The sequence below is a fragment of the Hydra viridissima genome, unplaced genomic scaffold (assembly GCF_058129835.1).
Source record: "Hydra viridissima isolate aposymbiotic clone 2 unplaced genomic scaffold, HvirCarnegie_v1 scaffold_22, whole genome shotgun sequence".
Classification (NCBI taxonomy): domain Eukaryota; kingdom Metazoa; phylum Cnidaria; class Hydrozoa; order Anthoathecata; family Hydridae; genus Hydra; species Hydra viridissima.
The window spans coordinates 133,816-153,619 of record NW_028324321.1 but is presented as its reverse complement, the minus strand read 5'-3'; the positions used below and the strand labels follow the sequence as shown (position 1 = coordinate 153,619).

Below are 19,804 nucleotides of genomic sequence, written 5' to 3'. Positions count from 1 at the left end.
ATATATGATATTTATGTACATACACTCAACATATTGCATTCTCTTGTAAGTTGTACTTAAACTGACATCAAAAAGAGAGAATCTCGCTCAAACCCTGGTGGTGGGAAGGTAATCGAGGTTAAGGGAATCAAGCATCCTTTCTTGTATCAACACAAGGTGGAGCCTAACACTAAGATAAGTTCAGGCAGTTCTCCAAACTGGGCTCGAGAAAAAGATCTCACCAACGTTACAAAAAAATTTTTTTTGTACGAGAAAAACGTATTTAAGACGCCATTTTGTACATAAAACAGCAAAATAATTCTTAGAGATTTTATATTATACAATTATTCTCTAAATAAATACAAAAAATCATATAGAAAAAATGTCGTTAGAAAGTAATTTATGAAAAATTAGGCATAAATATAATTGATTTAAAATCACTTTGTTATTTTTCCCAAAGGACTTTTTAAAATCTATTAAACCTTTAAAAATAAATCTCAAGCAGCTTATCTCAAGTTTAGTTTTTCTTTCGCCATGATGCAGGCTTTGCAAGCAAAAAAATGTCGGAGATTAAGTGCATATATACAACATTAGTTGCTGTTCACCCACGGTCCTTGGTTAACTTCGTTGGTTTTGTGCTTCGTCACTCGATATCTTTAAAAGTAAAGGATTTCTCTCGCCTAAACAAAACCGGGAGGCGCCTCCATAGATATAACGCAATGCGAAACAATAGGAAACCCATCTACATTTGCTTTTAAATAAGCCTGTATGTTTGATAATAGTTGGTACCCAAAGCAGAAGCTGCAGTCTCGACAACTCGTTCTCTTTCATATGTTCATAACGCAGAGACAACAACAGTAAAAGACTGTCAAAAGTCAGTCCATAAGATCACGTGCTTGTTTTTGTCACATGATAATATGCAAGATCCGTTTGGATGCCAAGCTGTCGCAACCACTGAACTCCTTAATAAAATTTATAAACGCCATCAATTCATCTTACGTCATAAATTCATCTTACGCCAGGAAATTTTAAAGATAAAATACGTAAAAAAAACAAAAAAACGAAAAAAAAAACATCCAAATTCTATAGGAAGTTTGCCAAGAGAGGTGAAAAAAGTTAAAAACACCATAATTTTCTTTATTTTTCTTTCAAATCAAAATCTTCTTTTCTTTATTTCTTCTTTTTTTATTTAAAGATATTTTCAGTTTATCTACAAACACGAATTTGGATTCTGATATGATTTGCCTTGTTTAGTTTTAGTAATGAGCGAGAACAATTCAGCAGATTAACAAACTTTCTTACTTGTGCTCCTTAAGAACTTTTTCGAGTTGATTTGTGCGCGTGCTCCACGCGTACAGGTTGTTGTCGTGAGAACCACATAATACATATTGAGCATCTGGGCTAAAAAACCCGAAAGCAATGTTTAGTATTGATTGTTCATAACAACATATCCTTTTTTATTGAGCCTTACAAAACTGAAACACTTGAACTTCATCAACAAATCTACAAAACTTGAACACTTTACACCGATATTTTAATACTATGGATTTGTCTATTCAACAAAAAAAACATACCACAAAAAAAAAATAAAAAAAAAAAAAAAAAAAATACCTGAAACACGCCCTTGTATAATCAAACGCAACTTTAAACCCTTCAGCTCTGATAATAAAATTTCTGACTTTAAAAGCGATTCGTAATATAAAAAAAATCTTGAAGTAAAGAACACATCAAACAATAAACAGATTATTTTACTAGAGACAACCATCTAATATAGCGAAATGAGCCAATTTAAGCAAATTAGTTAATCCAGTTTATCCAGTTTTCATTACTACAATCAGAATTCATTGCTAATGAAAGTGAGTATTCATTAGAATAATTTAAATCAAATAATGTAATAATGGAAATTGTAGAAGTTTTAATCAATTTATGTATGACATTAAAATTGTTCAAATGATTTCCTGTATCATAAATGAATAAACATTAAAAAAAAAAATCAACAAAAATTCCTCAAAAGTTTTTAAAACGGTCACCCTAAAAGAAAACTTGGAATTAGAATTTACCTAAGGTAAGAACTAGTAAGTAGCAGTACTCTCTAAGTATATGAAAAATTGTTGGCTGTTCTAAATAATATTTTGATTTTTTAAAATAATACTGCAGAAACTTTTGTCTGTTTTGCCGGTATATGAACCTTTTTCAATCTTAGGCCAATTTGCTATGTTTTGCTACACTAATCTGCTAAGTTCTGCAACCTTACAGCAATCTGCTATGCTGTGTAATTTGTAGCAATAGACTTTAAAAAATTATTTGTGAAGATATTCGTCACAGTAACCATAAGGTAATTATTTATTTTTACTTTTGAAGTACGGTACATATTATTTTTTAAAACATAAGAACTATTTTCAAAATTCAACTTTATACTCGTTTACATTTGCACTTTTTTTCAGTAAAAATACATGTCACACAAGATAAGTTATTCTGTAATACTGGAGAGCAATTATATATGGACTAGAAAACATTACTATCAACAAGTGGAAAACAAAGGAGAAGTGGAGATAGAAAAGAATAAAAGGCGAAGATAGAAAACAAATCACCTTTTAAAAAGATAAAATGCAATCTTTTTCCTAGTGGTAGTGGTACTGAGTCTTGACAAAAAATATGAAGATTGGCATACTTTTCTACCAGCCAGAAAATATAATAAGAGCAAAGCTGCAACCAACTTGGTGACATCAACAGATAAGGCTGTTAAAGTAAGAGCAAGTGTCACATGATGGTATTGACATCCCAACTCCAAGTCAAGCAATAACCTTTAAGTTAATATTCAAAGAGGCTGTTAAAATAAAGAAATGGCTGAAAAGTTACATATGGAACAATGGTCTCTGCATTTTGATGGGAAAGAAAATTTTTGAGAAAGTGAATATCAGGTAGTTGTACTTAAAAATGAAAAAACAGACGTAAAACTGGATGCACTGCATTTGAAAGATAGCAGCTGGAAAATTGAAAAAAAAGTTTTGTATCATCTTACATAGATTCCTTAATTTTCCACTGATTTTTCTCAGAGAAATCCTGATATAAGAAATACCGAATGGAATTCAAGAGCCATTCTCACTTTCCTTGTATTCATTCTTTTGTCTTCAACAAGATTGTTGTAAAGATTCATTTCATGATTTTACTAATCAAGATATGAAATAAAAATGACTTAAAGAAAAATTGTCAGAAAAATTGAAAAAAAAAAAAAATACTAAAAAAAATTCTTTTGGAAAATAACAATCAGCCATCCATCACTCAGAAGTGATCATATCGAGATCATATCGAGATCATTCAGAAGTGATCATATTGAGAAGTTATCAATGCAGAGAATATGCAATCAAAGTGATGCAGGAACTGTATGTTGCCTGCATAAAAAAAGGGAATCTGCAAAGTTAATTTCTTCTGACCAATAAGTGCATGTATCAGATAATTAATTTGTGAGTTCTATTTTACTTTGCTTGTTTTATTATACACATTAACAAATAAAAATAATAAATATAAAGTTGCGTATGCAAAAATAGACTTTTTGACTTTGGAGTGCCCTTTTTAAAAACATAGTGAAATGTCTTTTTTGTTGTTCTGGTTTTTAAGCAAAAGTTCAGTGAGTTAAGATACAGAAAAATGAGACTGTAAAAAAAAAAAAAAAAAAAAAAAAAAAAGAAAAAAAAATTATTAAAGTTTTGAAAGGCACCTAACAAAAAATAAACTTGGTTTTAAAAAATTTCAATAGAAACTTTTTTTTTTTTTTGAAAAAATGAAAAAAAAGTGAAAAAATAAGTACTTTTTAAAATTTTGAAAAAATTTATAAGACCAGACTTTTTAATATAAGAATGAAACTAATTTTATCAATAACTTTTTAAATATCAACAATTTATTAATTTATAACAAAATTTTGGACCAAAATAAATACTTATTTACTTGAGTTAATTAACTTAAATATTTACTTTATTGGTCGTAATAAATCACTTTAATTACTTAGCTTTTGGTCTTACTTATTCAAATAAATTATTCACTTAAAAGGGTCTTACTTATACAGTCTAATTATTTAATTTTACCAATATAAAACCAACCTGTATGTAGATACAATTTGATTTCTTCTCAAATCAATAAGTTTTAGTGAGTCATCACGGGTACAAGCAAGCAAATAGTTCGTATCTTTAAAACAAAAAATTAAAACAAACTATTATAATGATAAACTTCAAGATGGCAATATTTATATTTTTAACATTGAACAAAGAACCTTGCAAATGGTCTGTGATAAAAAAATAATTCTAAATTGTAAGCACAAAAGAAGATAATGAACGAACCATAAAACCAAACTAATAACAGAAGAATGCTTTTAAAAAAACATTGCAACATTGAAAACATAAGAACATATAAGTTAAGTATAAAAAATATCTCAACATTTAAAACAAAAAGTATTAAAAATTATGATGACACCTTGAGACAAATCCAAAGATGCGACCTTTCCTTGAAGTTGGATTTCGTTGGAATTTTGTTCACATCTTAATTTTAAATTTGTATTAATATTAAAATTGTAATAAGTAGTATAAATTAATATTACAAATGAAAATATTACAAAATAATATCAAAAAAAAAAAAAAAAAAAAGGAATTCCAATACTTAATTGAAATTTTGCTTTTTATGAATAAACAAAAAGCCATACATAGGTTAGCCATACCAAAGTTACAATTCTACCTTATATCCCAGAAGCGAATTTTTTTATCAAAATGGCCACTTATGATCGTTGTTCTAAAACATTTCCAGTAACATTTCAAAAAGATTTTACTCTTAGCATTAACTCAGCAGAATTTCTACTCTTAGCATTAACTCAGCAGAACTTTTGAAGATTATAGGTAAAACATGACTAAGTTACAGATAAAAAAAAAAAAAAAGGAAAGAAAAGACTAGAAAATAATGAACATAAGATAGAATAATGAACATAAGATAAAAAAAAAAAAATGAACATCATTAAAATCATTAAAGAAATCATTAAAGAAATCATTAAAGTAACAATCTTTACCCAGCGATATCTGATGTAACCAGATCATTACAACTTGATCCTGCAAATATTGTTTTGGTACCTATTTAATTATGAAAGGTGGAAAAAAAAAATTGTATGCAAATTTTCTATTAATGAATCAACACAAATGCACATTCACACATAGGGGCTTTGGCAAATGTTTTATGTGGTACAGTTTATAATTGTAATGACTTTGTGCTAAAATGTTTTATTGCTTTATAGGATGTGTCATTAAAGTTGAAGTTTGAATTTAGACTTCCTGACATTTCTGAAGGTATGTGTCTGTCCACAAACACAAAACACAAAACTGAAAGTTTAGAAGCCCACTTTTTTCTATTTTTCAATTACTTAGGGAAAATATCATTGGATATAATTTCACAGGGAATGGATCTTGCAGCTGGAAAATTGATTCTGATTCAGTAAAATAGTGGGAAATAAGATTCAGTAGTGGGAAATATGATTGATTACTAGTTCCATTAAATTAAAAGATATAGGCTCAAAAAACATTTTAAGATGAATGTAAATTGCTTAATATGCCCTATGAATACATACACACTAAACTTACAAACTCTGCTTCTTAAATCCCATATTTTTATTGTTCTATCATAACTTCCAGAAGCTATTTTGCTTGAGTCGGTTCCAAGAAATTTGGCAGTCATTACTTTATTGCTGTGTCCTGTCAGAGTGTGCTAAATGAAAGTATTGATCTGTTTTTACTTCATATGATTGCATTGTCTGATTGCTTATAAAGGTATTGTTACAAAGATATACAGTAAGATAATTAAATATCACAAGCTTATTACTCGCAATCTCAGATCATTTATACTCCATATCCAACAGGCATTATCATTTGAGGCAGCCAAGATCAATTTCTCCTGAATTTTTAAATAATAGTAAAAAAAAACAACATTATAAAACAGATAAAACATTTTTTTTTTTTTTTTTTTTTTAAAAAAAAAAAAGAGAACTCTAAAACCATGTGTGTGATTTTTTATCATTTTATTTTCATATAAAGTTTTTTTTAAATGTATATATTTAATGACTTTTTGTCTTAAACTTGAAGAATACTTTGAAGACAAAAGCAAAACTTGGTTAGGTACAAATTTTAATAACTATTTTGTAAACCATTTATAAAGTCATTAAAACATTACATTATTAATGTTATTACATTATCGTTAAAACAACAATAGCTTAAAATGTCTCACCAGGATGTCGAATCTTGTACATGTTACAGATTGTCGGCAACCTGTCAAAGTTGCTATTTCACGAAAGGAACCTAAAAAAGTAGAAAGCTAATTTTAAAAAAATAACAAAAAAAAAAACAACAACACTATATACACAAATTTGTCAATTAAAACCTGTTAGTAAACTACTAGTTTCAAAAATCATCCAAAAATAACTATTTTCTCTATATTTAATAAAAAAACAAACTTGTATAAAAGTCATTTTTAGAACCTTTTCAAAGTCTTAAACTTCCTGACCAACTTGGACAGGCTTAAACTATTTTAATAAATAAAACTGTCTAAAATAATATTGCATAATTAGATTAAATTAAAAAAATTAATTTTTATTTAAACAAAGAAAGTTAATTAATTCAAAATATAACTTACATAATAACAAAAAGAAGTTTCATAATATTACTTTCATTTACACTCCTCAAAAAATGTATTAAAAATACCTCTTCCATCAATTTCCCAAACTTTTACTTTTCGGTCTGAACCACCAGTTACAAAGTATTTGCCTGAAGGACTAAAACGTACTGTCATAACTTCTCCTTCATGGCATTCCTAATTTATTTTCAAGAAAGAAGTTTGAAATTAATAAGTGCACAAGATAAAACCACAAAAAACAAATATACAGGGCTAATTGAAAGGAAAGGAGCACAAAGCTATCACTACCTCTTTGAGGTAAAATGTGTGCAACTATTAAGCAACTTTAATTTTGTGGCTATGCTTAAAGAGATTTTTTATGTAACTATGAGAATTATTTTTATTTGATAAAAAGTTTGATATTTAGTAAAATATTCTTCTTGAAATAATTTAGAAAAACTTTATATTTTTTTTCTAAATCTAAAAGATTGATTAAAAGTATGTGATATGCATTGAGTAAACTCTGAACAGCATGCAGGAGAGATGTGGTTTCTCCTGCAAGTTTCATAGATCCACCTAAACACCTTTCATCTACTCAGCTACATTTCATCAAGGTTTCTCTTGAATCTTTCATTTTTCATTATTTGCCTTATCTGGGGTTCAATGAAAATACTTCCTTTCAGCATAGCTGAACTGAATCTTGGAGATATGGAAACCAGGTACTGAAAGCCTTTTTTATTTGAAAGAAAGCCGCTTGTTTTGAAAAACGTGTCAAGATCCATATTTAATTTATAATAACTATATACTAGGATATCTTTCTGTAGCAAATGTTTATTCTTCATCTTAGAAGCTTAGAAGTTTTGCTTTATCTTTTGACAAAGTTATATATCTTATTAGATTACTGAGCTCATTGAGCTCTTCTTGGCTAAATATTTAAAGGTTGTTTCCACCATCAGGACTATAGTCTGGATCTTGATTCCATCTTGTGAAGAAATAGGAGCTAGAAATTTATTGTCTGATGGCAGTTTAAGATTGATGATAGTGATGATATTGATGATGATGATGATGATGATGATTTTCTTAATACAGTTGGTTGAAAATCATTTCAAAAATGAAAATCGCTGATATCTATTCAATCATCAAACCGTTTGAGAACAAAGTACAGATAATATGAGGTGCCCAAGTCTTGTCCTGTTAACCAAGTCAATATCCAAAATATAACAGATTTGTTTTACTTTGGTATCACAATAATATTCACTGTAGCATTATACAGCATATTACAAAATCTCTTACAGTGAATAACAATGACATATTAATATATGTTTTTATTTTTTATTATTGTTATTCACTTTATGATTTGAACATTTACTTTACTACTGCTGTTGCTATGGCAACTTTAATAAAGTGAATTTGACAATAATTTAGTAATAAATTAACAATAACAAACAATAATTCACATTAATATATTAACATCACATTATAATTTTACATTATTACTTTAATATTAGAATATTAAATACAAAACAACCAAAATCCCACATAGAAACAATCCTACATAGAAACAATTGCTGAAAAAGAAAATATTTGTAATATTAAATTTTGATTAGAAAATTAATGTAAAATAACCAAATTTTAACACACAAAAAAAAACCTTTATCTCAGAAACATGCTGAAGAAAAAATAAATGCATATTTGAGAGGTTTAAAATTCTTCACAGCTTGTTCTGGTTCTCCTACTTAGGTTATTGATGAAAAAAAAAAATTGACCAGTGTAATTAGATAACTTGAAAAAAATACAAACATTAAAAGCATGCTTTATTATATAAAAAGTATGGTTGGCAAATAAACATCAAACAAGCTTCATACATAATTGTTACTTCCTTAAAGTTACTTACTGTTGACTGCATAGGTCGATCAGGAACAGAAGTTAAGCAAACCATTCCAGTAATGCTTGTATAGCTGCGTGGTCTCCTTCCATTTTCAGGACTTACTGAACTATAAAGTAAATGACTTTATTTGAAATTTTCCAGACTTCAGATTTTGCAATTCAAGTGATTTGGTTTTTAAAATACAAAACTTAGATACCTAAAACTTAAAACAGAACTAATTGGCCAAAAGCCTGACTAATTTATATTCTTACGCAGAAGGCAGGACAATAGACTCATTTGCAGCATCAATTAATTCTTGCTGAAGCTTTTGTTGTCTCTTACTGTAAGAAAAAACTTCAAATAATATTTGAAAATTAGCCAAACAAATTCAATTAATATTTGAAAAAATCATTAAATAATTGATAAACAAACCAAGAAACTCAATAAAGACGAAAAAAAAACACAAATGAACAAACATGAACCCTCATGAACAAATAAACACCTTGCTAAAACTTCATTTTGCATATTGAGAAGATCAGCTTCTTGTGCTTTTTGATGCATGCATCTTTGAACCTCAAAAAAAGTGAAAATGAAGAATTTATAGCCGATGGTTGTTTGTGTTTAAACTAAATTAAAAACCTAAGTTTAAAAGTAATTACTCTAATTATTTAAAACTAATTATTCAAATAATTCAAGTGAAAATATTGCATTTAACACTATTGGCAAAAAGTTTAATTTTTACAATGTAAGTTTTACAAAGAAGTAATAACAATTGTTTACCAACTCTTGGAATTCAATATGGAGGTTTTTGTACTTTTCTTCGGTTGAATTGCAAAGAAGTTGAAGGGCTTGGTGCTCATCTTTAATAACCTTTAAATATTATTAAGGTGTAATATAAATATAATTTACTTTTAGTAAAAGAATATTTAGAGAAATCAGAAAATTTAGAAAATCATAGCAAATATTACCTATAAAAATAAAGAAGAGTAAGATTACCAGGTCGTGAGAGGGTTACATCAGGTTAGGAGAGGATTACACATAGTAAAAATGAGAACTAGGGATGAAAATATGATTTGAAAATGTGAATGATTTTAAAAATGAGGGATTTCAAGTAAAAGTTTATTACAAGAAACTTACTATCATTTCCAGTTGTAAAAATAAAAAGATTCTTATATATGTTTTATTAGCACAGCTAAAAGGTATTTTTTGTTAACTTTCTATTAGAGGCATAACATTATGTAACAAATTTTTATTTTTGTTTTCTCCTTGGATTGAAAATGTGTTTTTCTACCCTGTTTCGCCAAAAAAAAAAAAAAAGAAAATATTGTTCCACAAAAACTTTGTTTCTGTGACAGAGACAATGATATTTTGAAAGTTGTGTGCTACAAGAAAGTTCTCAATTCGTATTGAATAATTAGTTATTCTTCTAGAACATTCCTAAAGTGCTAGAACTGTCCAAATGATCCAAAATTTTCCAGAATATTCTAGAACTTTCAAGAAACCTTTAGAACTTTCAAGAAACTTCCAGAACTTTATAGCACATTCTCAAACTGTCTAAGAGTAGTCATACAAGTATAAAAACACAGGCGACTGAAACCAACACTTTAGTTTGTATTATTGGTAAATAAGAAAAAAAAGAAAAAATCATATTTGAAGATCAATCATTTAATTTGAATAGCATTGAGAAGTTGTTTGCATCTGGCAGACACATTTTGCTTTGTCTGTGGTGAGTTTATCAAAACTAGAGCTAAAAATTAATCTGTGGAAAGATGTCTAAAAATGCGTGAGGCATACAAAGCATATTTTCGCATGCCTGTCAGGAATCTGGACAAACCTTGGGCACCTCATTTTACCTGCAAACTCTGCAGAAAAACTCTGAAAAGTAAAAACAACTATATATATATTTGCATTGTAGAAATTATGTTAACATTTCCAGTAAAAGTGCTCAATACAGTGTAGAATAAGAAGTGCGAATATATTACTATAGTACAAACTAGATAATTAGCTAGGTTTATTTAACTTAAATAAACCTAACTAGTTATTTAGTTTTTATTATAATGATAATGTATATATATAAATATGTATATTTTAACATTTCCAATACCAGAAATATCCATATTTTTTAGCTTATGTTAACAATTGCGTTTTCATTCTGCTTTTTTTACAGATTGGAACAGAGTACCTACTCTTAAGAGAGAGCAGCAGTGTTTACAAAGAAAAAGTAGTTCAGAAGTAGATGAAGACACTGACTTAGATTTTAGAGACATAACTGAGCAGAGAAATCCATACTACCCCAAACAAGACATCAATGACTTGATCAAAGATCTTGGTCTCACGACTCAAGTAGTTGAATTTGCAAGATAAAAATGCACATAAATTAGACCAGAGAATGCATCACCAGGATTTTGAAAGTTTTTTCACTTATGAAGATGAGCTTTGCTTTTGCCACAATATGACTGGTCTGTTTGAGGCAATTGGAATTACTCTCAACCCCAATGGGGAGAGAGTGGCAGCTCTTTATCAAAGCTTATACAGAAGCCTCAATGCAGTGCAGTCATAATGGGATAAAGTATCCATCTCTCCCCCTCACTCACACTATCCAGCTCAAAGAAGAATACAAGAGTTAAGATTGAGCGCTTCCACCAGGATATATTGAGCTTTGAAATCCACTACCAAGGATATTATACTAAAAAAATAATGGACTAAATTATTGCATCACTTGTGTAATTCTAGAATAAATAAACGCAACTAGTGCATCATATGATATTTTCTATTTACTTAGAGCATATTAAATTTTAAACTTGCCACTTTTTCCCTTATGACAATAGGTAAATTTCATAAATATCATTTTCCTGGACACAAAACCAAAAGTAGAAATGAATACAAGTATTTTTTCATGTTTTCTAGACATAAGGAAATGGAAAATAACAATTTTAACTCAAAGACAAAACCTTTGCTACACGGTGTAATCATGCTATAATAAAATATAATTCACATACATAGATATTACAACACAAAACATTTTGTATATCATTTTACATAACCAAAATGCATGATGGTAATCATGAAGAAGCCACACTATAAATTTACTATAAACTAGTTATTTATTACATTTTTATCATTTATATATGTATGTATGTTTGTATGTATGTATGTATGTATGTATGTATGTATGTATGTATGTATGTATGTATGTATGTATGTATGTATGTATGTATGTATGTATGTATGTATGTATGTATGTATGTATGTATGTATGTATGTATGTATGTATGTGTGTATACATGTATCATTTTTATCATTTATGACTAAAAGAATCCACCTATTGAGTATAATTTTAATACTGTTTTTTAAAATGAAAACATGCAACCTGATTGGCTGATTCCAATTCAGAAATATAAGAGAGAAGACGTCCATTTTCAGAAAGAATAATATCCATTTGAATGTGGTTATCTCGTATTCTAAAGGAAATAAATAATTTCATAAATTTAATGTATAAAAAACAGTGAGATAATTACCATTCAAATTAAAAGATAAATTTGCTCAATCAAGAAGATTAGAAGATTACCTTAACCAAACAATCTACATTTAGAATAAATTTGTTTTATAATGCTATATGGTATATTGATAGATTGCTATATGCTACGTATATTGTTAGATTGCTATTTGCTATATTGCAATATGCTATATTGGTATATTGCTATATGCTATATGATTAATCATTTTATTCTTTTTGTCCTTAATTTCCAGAAGTAAAAAAACTTGCAAAAAACATTGTAATGACAGACCAACTCCAATTTAGCGTTCTACCTTATCAACTTAGGTCATCTCATGAGGTGGATCTGCACATAGTGCAACATAGTAAATTCAAGAGATTGCAAAATTGCATCTGTATTGTTTTACCAGACAATACAGTTGCAATTTTGCAATCTCTTGAAGTGATTACAGGTTTGTGGTTTACAAAAACATTGACAATACTTGAAAACAGTTTATCTTTCCATAAGTTACTTTTAGAAAAGTAAACATCATTAGTCTGCAGTAGAATTTTGAGGAAAGTTTTTCACTATATCTTCATTCCTATTAACTGATAAAAAGTGAACATAACAGAAATACTCTCCTGTGGAAATATCCTTTCTAGAGCAATGATTTTGGATTTGGGTGGGTCCAATTATTTAAGCAAGAGTTAGACAAGAATTTGAGGTGAATTTACTATTTCTTTGAACACTCTTCAGTTATATGATTTGAGTGATGTTGATAATTAACTGAAGCACTGTTATCAGTGATATCACTGTCCTTCTTTTTGCACCTGTAAGAATCTCCTTAAATTAATACTCCTGGAAAGGAACAGATGGTCAGCTAACTATTTTTGTTGGTAGGACCTTTATTTTCATAAACAGATCCCACTAGCTTTATATAAATATATACAGAACTTCTATTTATAAAATTAAATTCAAAATGTGAAAAAGAAAAAAATAGCAATAAGATACTGAAAAAAAAATCATATACTTGCTTAATTACCCGAAATCTCTTATTCTTGAATTTGACCTCAAACCTTTTTTTTATGGCCTTACATCATTCTTTTAGTTCTTGCATGAACCTTGTACACTGTTCCCTTGATAAATTCCCTCTGCAGAGAGGTTGTGAGTTCAATTTCCTACAGTTCTGATAATACAGGGTGGGGAAAAAGCCTCTTTCCCAATGGAAAAATGAATAACTTCTTTATTAAGTTTACTTTTTAAATTCTATTCAGAACTAAAATGCCACTCTTCATACCAGCAAACTTATGGAGTTGACGATGGTACAAATACACTGTTTGTGCTAGTGGCTAAATTTGATCAATATTTGGAAAATTTGAGATGAAATATGTGCAAGCAAACCTGATTTCTGGAAAATTGGCTGAAAAAATACACATTTTTGCAGATAACCTTGAAACATCAACACAATGATATTTAACATAGCTGGTTTAACTGTATAGAGCAATTTATCAGATTTCAAAAAAAGATCTGCACCTTGACAAAAACAGTGACACTCTGATAAAAATCATTTTGTTAAATTGATGTTAGTGACCTGGCATTGCATCTGGAGTACTGCATAGTAACTTTATATGATGCAAAATGCAGTGAATTCTAATGTTAAACACTAACTCTAATAGTGGACCTAATGTAGACAAAGTGAATAGAATAATCCTTAAATTGAAAAAACTTTTTTAGTTTTTATCATTTTGTTCAAAAGCTATTAGTTATAAATTGCATAGGGACTTTTTGTCCACTCTATATTTTTCATTTCGGGTCCCTATAAACTTTTTATTATTATTTTTATATTTATTTATTAAAAAAATTCCGGAGTCAACTTTGAAATTTTCAAAAAAATAATAAGTAATATTTTTCTGACAAATGCTTGTTCATGTGAAACAACTTAAAATTGTAGACTTAAACAGACTTAGAAAAACCTAGGACCAGAAAGAAGGGAAAAACAGTTAATAAAGCCTTATTTGAAATCCATCCAAATAACCAGGGACACAGCTGGATGTAGCCAATAGCATTTCCATATCTTCCTACACTTATTACAGTTTATAACAGTTGATTCAATTGAGTGCCAACATGCAGCACATTTGGGAGATCAAGTTTTTATTATAAGTTAACAAAAAACTAATTAAAATGTTATAACAGTGTAATTCATTAAAACTGTAAAAAATTTGCAAGAAAAAATATCAGTTTAAAAACTAGAACATCTGGAAATTTTCTGAATTTTCGAAGAATCTCAATGAATATCCTATAATTATATTTACCTATATTTTCTTTTTTAAACATAGATCAACAATCTTATTGATCATAAAATGTCTTTATCACTAGGGCAAAATATATATAGAAAGCTGATTACAAAATGCATATAAACTTTTTATTAAGTATTGCCCCACTGCGTGTTGTGCTCTTTACTGCATATTATTATTATTTAAAAAAATATGAAGTACACACGTTATATCCTTTTGTTGATTTAGTTCCTCTTTTGCTTTTAGTTCACTTGTTAATTGAATAATTTTTTGAGCATGCTAAAACAAAAAAAGACATGTAATAACATCAACATCATAAACTAAATGCATTTCCATAAGCAATACAATTTAATATAATAAATTAGATTGCAATAAAAAATTTAACATTTCTGTCTTTCATGTTCAAAGTTTTTAACTAAACGAAAAAATAAAACCCAGGTAATATCTACCTCTCCTTTTGTTCTATGCAATTCTGTTAACTCTTCTTGAAGTTTAAAAATTTTCATCTCCTTATCACTATTTATTAAACCATTGGATTGGCTAAAAGATCATAAATTATGGTTATGATAAATAAAAAATTTATGCAAATATGGGAATCAGCATCAACACAAAGACTTATTGAAATATAAACTTTAAGTATAATGCATGTTGGATGATATCATGAGTTATAAAAGTATACATGAATTTAGTTCTGTTGAAGTGTGATGTAAGGTACATATTGATAAATGGTGTGTTTTAAGAAATATTTTATGAATAAAATTTAAGTTACTTTAACCTTATAATATTGAAGTGTTTGGTTAAATTTTGACAAAATAGAAATTTATTTCAGAAATGAATTCCATAAAATAATCCCAATAAAAATGTAAAAAAATATACAAAAATGATTTACCCTCCAATGGCTAATCTTCCTTGCAGCTCAAGTATTTCCTGGAAAAAAGAAAAATTAAATATTAGTAAAACAAGTTTAATACAAAAAATTTTAATGTGCTAAAATTTTTTATAAATGGTACTAACCTGTTTAAGTTGATATGTTTGTAACTCAAGCTCAGCATTCCTTAACTTGTAAACACTGAAACCTCGTAATAACTCGCCATCTACCAAGAGTAGAAACAATTTTACAAAAATTGTAACTATGAAGTCCTCTTAATAATCAAGGTCATTAAAACATAAACACTGAAACCTCGTAATAACTCACCATCTACCAAGAGTAGAAACAATTTTATGGAAAAATGTAACTTTGGAGTCCTCTTAATAATCAAGGTCATTAAAACATAAACACTGAAACCTCGTAATAACTCACCATCTACCAACAATAGAAACAATTTTATGGAAAAATGTAACTTTGGAGTCCTCTTAATAATCAAGGTCATTAAAACATTAACACTGTAACATGCAACACTTTAACATAGTTGGAAATATAAGTTTTAACTGGAAAAACTTTAACATTAAGGAAAAATTGAATCAAATTTTCACTTTGTTCTGCTCCATGTAAGTTTACTTAACTTTAAGTGAAAATAATTTGTAAAATATTTGTATATCAAATTTTTGCACACAAACTAGAGCTCTGCATCAGCCTAAAAAATTCCAACTTTGTCGGTTCGGAACGTAATCATACCTAATGTTACAACCTAATGTCGAAGTCGAACCGTAATCTAACCTCATGTTACGACAAAGTCGGAATTAAGTTGGTATGAACCGTAATCTAACGTAATAGTTCGTAATAAAACAAGACAAAGCTTTTAGTCAAAGCTTAAAAATGATTTATTGCAGTTAAAGTCATAATATAATTCATTTATTCAATTTACTAAAACTAGATTAGGATATCCAAGATTCAACATCAACTCATAAATTTCATTATCATGCAAAAATTTTAGTTGAAACCTTGAACCAAGGTAGATTACGCAAAATTACGACAGCTTACGATTCATAATGCGGGAAATTCAAATGTTACGACTTGACTCGGAATGGAAGTCAGAATTTCCAAGTTTGTTATGAGTAGGTGTCGAACTTCCGACAAAAAAGTCGGTACGAACCGGAATCGGACGATCGTAATGCAGAGCTCTAACACAAACTATGCAACATATTTTGAACAACATCTCAATTAACTGTTAAATTTTACTTGATGTTTCAGGTGATGCTTATATAAACAAAATTTTTTAAACAAAAATCACCAGTAAAACACAGTATATGCATTACACTATGTGTCAAAATTTTAAGACCACTTTAGAAAAATTTATAATTTCTTCATTTAATAATTACTTAAATCTTAAGTATATTGTTCTAATAAATAATAGCTTATATATATGCATGAATATCTAAAAAATTTGAACTTAAAAAAAAAAAGAAATTTTTAAATTGAAATTACATTTCCAAAGTGACAAAATTTTAAGCCTGCTTTTTAAAACATTTTAGATTGAACTTTTCTCTAAACTATTTTTACATAAATTAAACTTATTATGAATTTTTAAAACCTGTTTTGGATTATCTTGTTTAATTTTTTAAATGGACAAAGTAAAAGATATCACTATTTATAAGCATGATAGAGTTAATGGTCTTTTTTTCAAAGAACCTAAGTGATAGAGAAATAGAAAAAATTGTAAACAGATCAAAGACTCTGGTTCATATTTATCTTAATAGAGGAAATGGAAATGTGTTTAAGAAGACAAAAGGACATAAAAAGATAATTAATAAATGGGCTCAAAAAGTAATTTTTAATTTAGTAAGCAATTCAATAATGATTGCTAAGAAGATAAAGAGTGATTTATCATTAGTTGCAAGTGTTTGAACTATTCAGTCAAATCAAATCCATTAATTGATCATAAGAAATTAAAAGGAAAACCAGCAATTACTTTAAGACAAAAAGAAGGTAAACTTGAGTTTGCTAGAAACTGCATTGAAAAAAGGATTGGAACAATTTTATATGTTCTAATGAAAAGAAGTTCAATTTAGATGGACCTGGTTGTTATCAGTATTAATGCCATGATTAAAGAAAAGAAGGAAAATTTTTATCCGGACATAACTTTGGAGGTGGTAGTTTACTGGTTTGGGCAGCCTGGAAGTAGAGGAAAATCAAGCATTTTATTTGTTAAAGGTACTCTAGATTCTGAAGACTATACTGCTTAAAGAAAGTTTGTTACCTTGTTTTAAAAAAATAAGAATTGTACATCCAATTTTTCAACAGGATAGAGCTAGCATCCATACCTTGAATCATACAAAAAATTGACTACAATTAAAGAAATGATTTACAATGGCCTCCAAATAGCTCAGACTTTTATCCTATTGAAAACATTAGAGTAGTTTGGTTTGTTTGGTTAGCATAAATGGAAAGCAATTTAACAATGTCAATCAGTTAAAAAAAAAATAAAGGAATACCAGAATCAAATAACCTCAGATGAATTAAAAAATCTTATTCATTCAATGCCAAATAAAATTATCGAAGTTAAAAAAAAAAAAGGTGGACCAACTCACTATTAGTTTACAAAAAACAAACAACTAAAATGGTCTTAAAACTTTGTCTTTTAAAAACTAAAAAAATTCAAAGTACTTTATTTTTTAAAATACTATCGGTATTTAAATACCATCGATATTAATTTTTTTCCTGTTTCAATTTATTTCATGTGTATTTTAACTAAGTAAATTTTAATTAATATTATTTTTATGAGTTGTTGCTATTAATAAATGAAAATGATGTGGTCCTAAAATTTTGTTGAGATGTGTGGTATACACTTGCAGTTTGGGGAGTTTTTGAGATTAACTTTTATTGGATACATTAGTTAATTGAATATATTAAGTCTAGTGGATATAAGAAACATATGTAAGAAAGAAATGTATGTAAGAAAATTTATCTTTGGGCCATTTTTTCTCATTTTATATTTCTAGAAAAAAATAATCCTATTTTTATTACATGTATAATTATCATAACATTAGAAGTGTATCATATCTAATACAATGTTAAAAAAAGGCTTTAATGAAGTTTTATTGTTGTAACAACCAAGCTTGTAAGAAGTATATAGCATGCAATTTTAGAATTTTCTTGGTTAAAATAAAAATATATATTTAAATATATCTAAATCAAAATAAACTGTACAAGTATTTCTTGATATTCAATAACTTGTTTAATTTAAAATTCTATTAAAACAATCTCTATTTTTTTCTAAACCCTAATGCCATTTTTATTAATGTTAATGATATTGCTGGTACACAATCAAATAAAACTGTTATAACAAATAAGTGTTTCCTTATAACAGAAAAGAAACTTGTGTATACAAATAAACTTGTTTTATATATATATTTTTTAACAATTTTATAGGTTGCTATCATAGTTTGTTTTTTTTCTAAATGAATGCAATTACTGAAAAAAAATTTGACATTTTTAAAAATAAATTCTTGCATTTAAAAAAAAAAAAAAAAAAAAAAAAAAAAAAAAATCGAAAATCCTATTTTTTAAAACAGAATACCAACTTACCATCTAACAACCTTCATTTTTACACACGAAAATAAGTCTACAAGGATTTTTTCAACGATCATAAAAAGATTCTTACGTGAACTTATTAACTCTTGGAAAGGATTTGTCTCTCTAGTTTTTCTTTCTTCTAATTGTTCTAAAATACTTTTTCTCCAATCTTGCAATTCATTTGCCATCTTTAATCTAGAATTTTAGTGTATCCAGTTTGTCCTCATCTCACCGTATTGTAAGTTCAAGTAAACAAATCTGCGCATTCCAATATTTAAAAAAAATTTAAACCAAGCAGAATTACTTTTTCCGCAGCAATTTACACTTTAGTAAGCCGTTGATTTCAAACTTTGTAACACTTTATAAAAACTGACATGAAGTCCGTAGTTTGCTATAAACATTTTCGAAAAAGTTACGAATTAAATAACTAATCAAAATAAATCAACAACAGCAATTATGCCAAAAAAAATTCTCAGACGATGCAGCTCAAAATAAAAAAAAAATAAAAAAATAAAAAGTTCTTAGAAATTATATAATCTCATATTTATTTTTATAGGGTATAAATGCTTTACATCAAGTAGATCGGATAAAATAACGAATTAAGCATTAAATCCTTTGGTGATAAGCTATCATTGAAAATCCTTGGCATTAGACCATTGGAGTCTGTAACCCAATAAAATATCGCGAAAGGATTTCAAGCCAGTAAAATCTTTAAACTCATAATGGGATATATTCACGGACCTCAAATTGATGTTCACGTAATGATGATTTTTTAAGAAATAACATCATAAGCGATGATAGAAATAAACTAATTTTTCAGACCCAATTCTAAAAATTATTTAAATTTTAAAGAAGTATTTAAAAAAGCCCCCAAAATTTGATCAAAAAAAAATTTTGGCTGGTCTTAAATATAAAAAGAAAATTGTAATAAGAATTTACACTTGTTGAAATATATTTTAAGCGTAATAATAAAAGAATAAGTATAGTTTAAGTATTTGAGCTCAATTAATATTCTTTACAATGAGTTTAACTAATTTGTTTTTATGTAAAGTGTGCACATCGTCTAAATTTAATAAGATTCAATAAAATCTGAAAA

General features: G+C 27.7%; 1 protein-coding gene across 1 annotated transcript; it reads right to left on the bottom strand.

The window, feature by feature from the left end:
• Nucleotides 1–273: 273 nt before the first annotated feature.
• Nucleotides 274–19,009, bottom strand: LOC149876287 (autophagy-related protein 16-1-like). The gene is made up of 21 exons (XM_090075558.1): nucleotides 18,797–19,009; nucleotides 15,270–15,349; nucleotides 15,145–15,182; nucleotides 14,705–14,795; nucleotides 14,461–14,534; nucleotides 11,856–11,946; nucleotides 9,266–9,355; nucleotides 8,988–9,058; nucleotides 8,758–8,826; nucleotides 8,513–8,612; nucleotides 6,708–6,816; nucleotides 6,235–6,305; nucleotides 5,833–5,904; nucleotides 5,595–5,718; nucleotides 5,030–5,090; nucleotides 4,705–4,758; nucleotides 4,447–4,511; nucleotides 4,077–4,161; nucleotides 1,591–1,638; nucleotides 1,282–1,380; nucleotides 274–941 (listed from the first exon to the last, which is right to left on the bottom strand). Exons 1-21 carry the CDS (start codon nucleotides 18,894–18,896, stop codon nucleotides 848–850), a joined length of 1,686 nt encoding a protein of 561 aa, XP_089931684.1. The 5' UTR covers nucleotides 18,897–19,009; the 3' UTR covers nucleotides 274–847.
• Between the last annotated feature and the right edge of the window lie 795 nt (nucleotides 19,010–19,804).

Excerpts from the sequence above, each read along its gene's own strand:
- LOC149876287 (XM_090075558.1), bottom strand. The coding sequence starts at position 18,896 with ATGGCAAATGAATTGCAAGATTGGAGAAAAAGTATTTTAGAACAATTA. Across the intron at positions 6,306-6,707 it reads TTGGGAAATTGATGGAAGAG|GTTCCTTTCGTGAAATAGCA; the intron begins GTATTTTTAATA and ends CTACTTTTTTAG. Across the intron at positions 5,905-6,234 it reads GTACAAGATTCGACATCCTG|GAGAAATTGATCTTGGCTGC; the intron begins GTGAGACATTTT and ends TTAAAAATTCAG.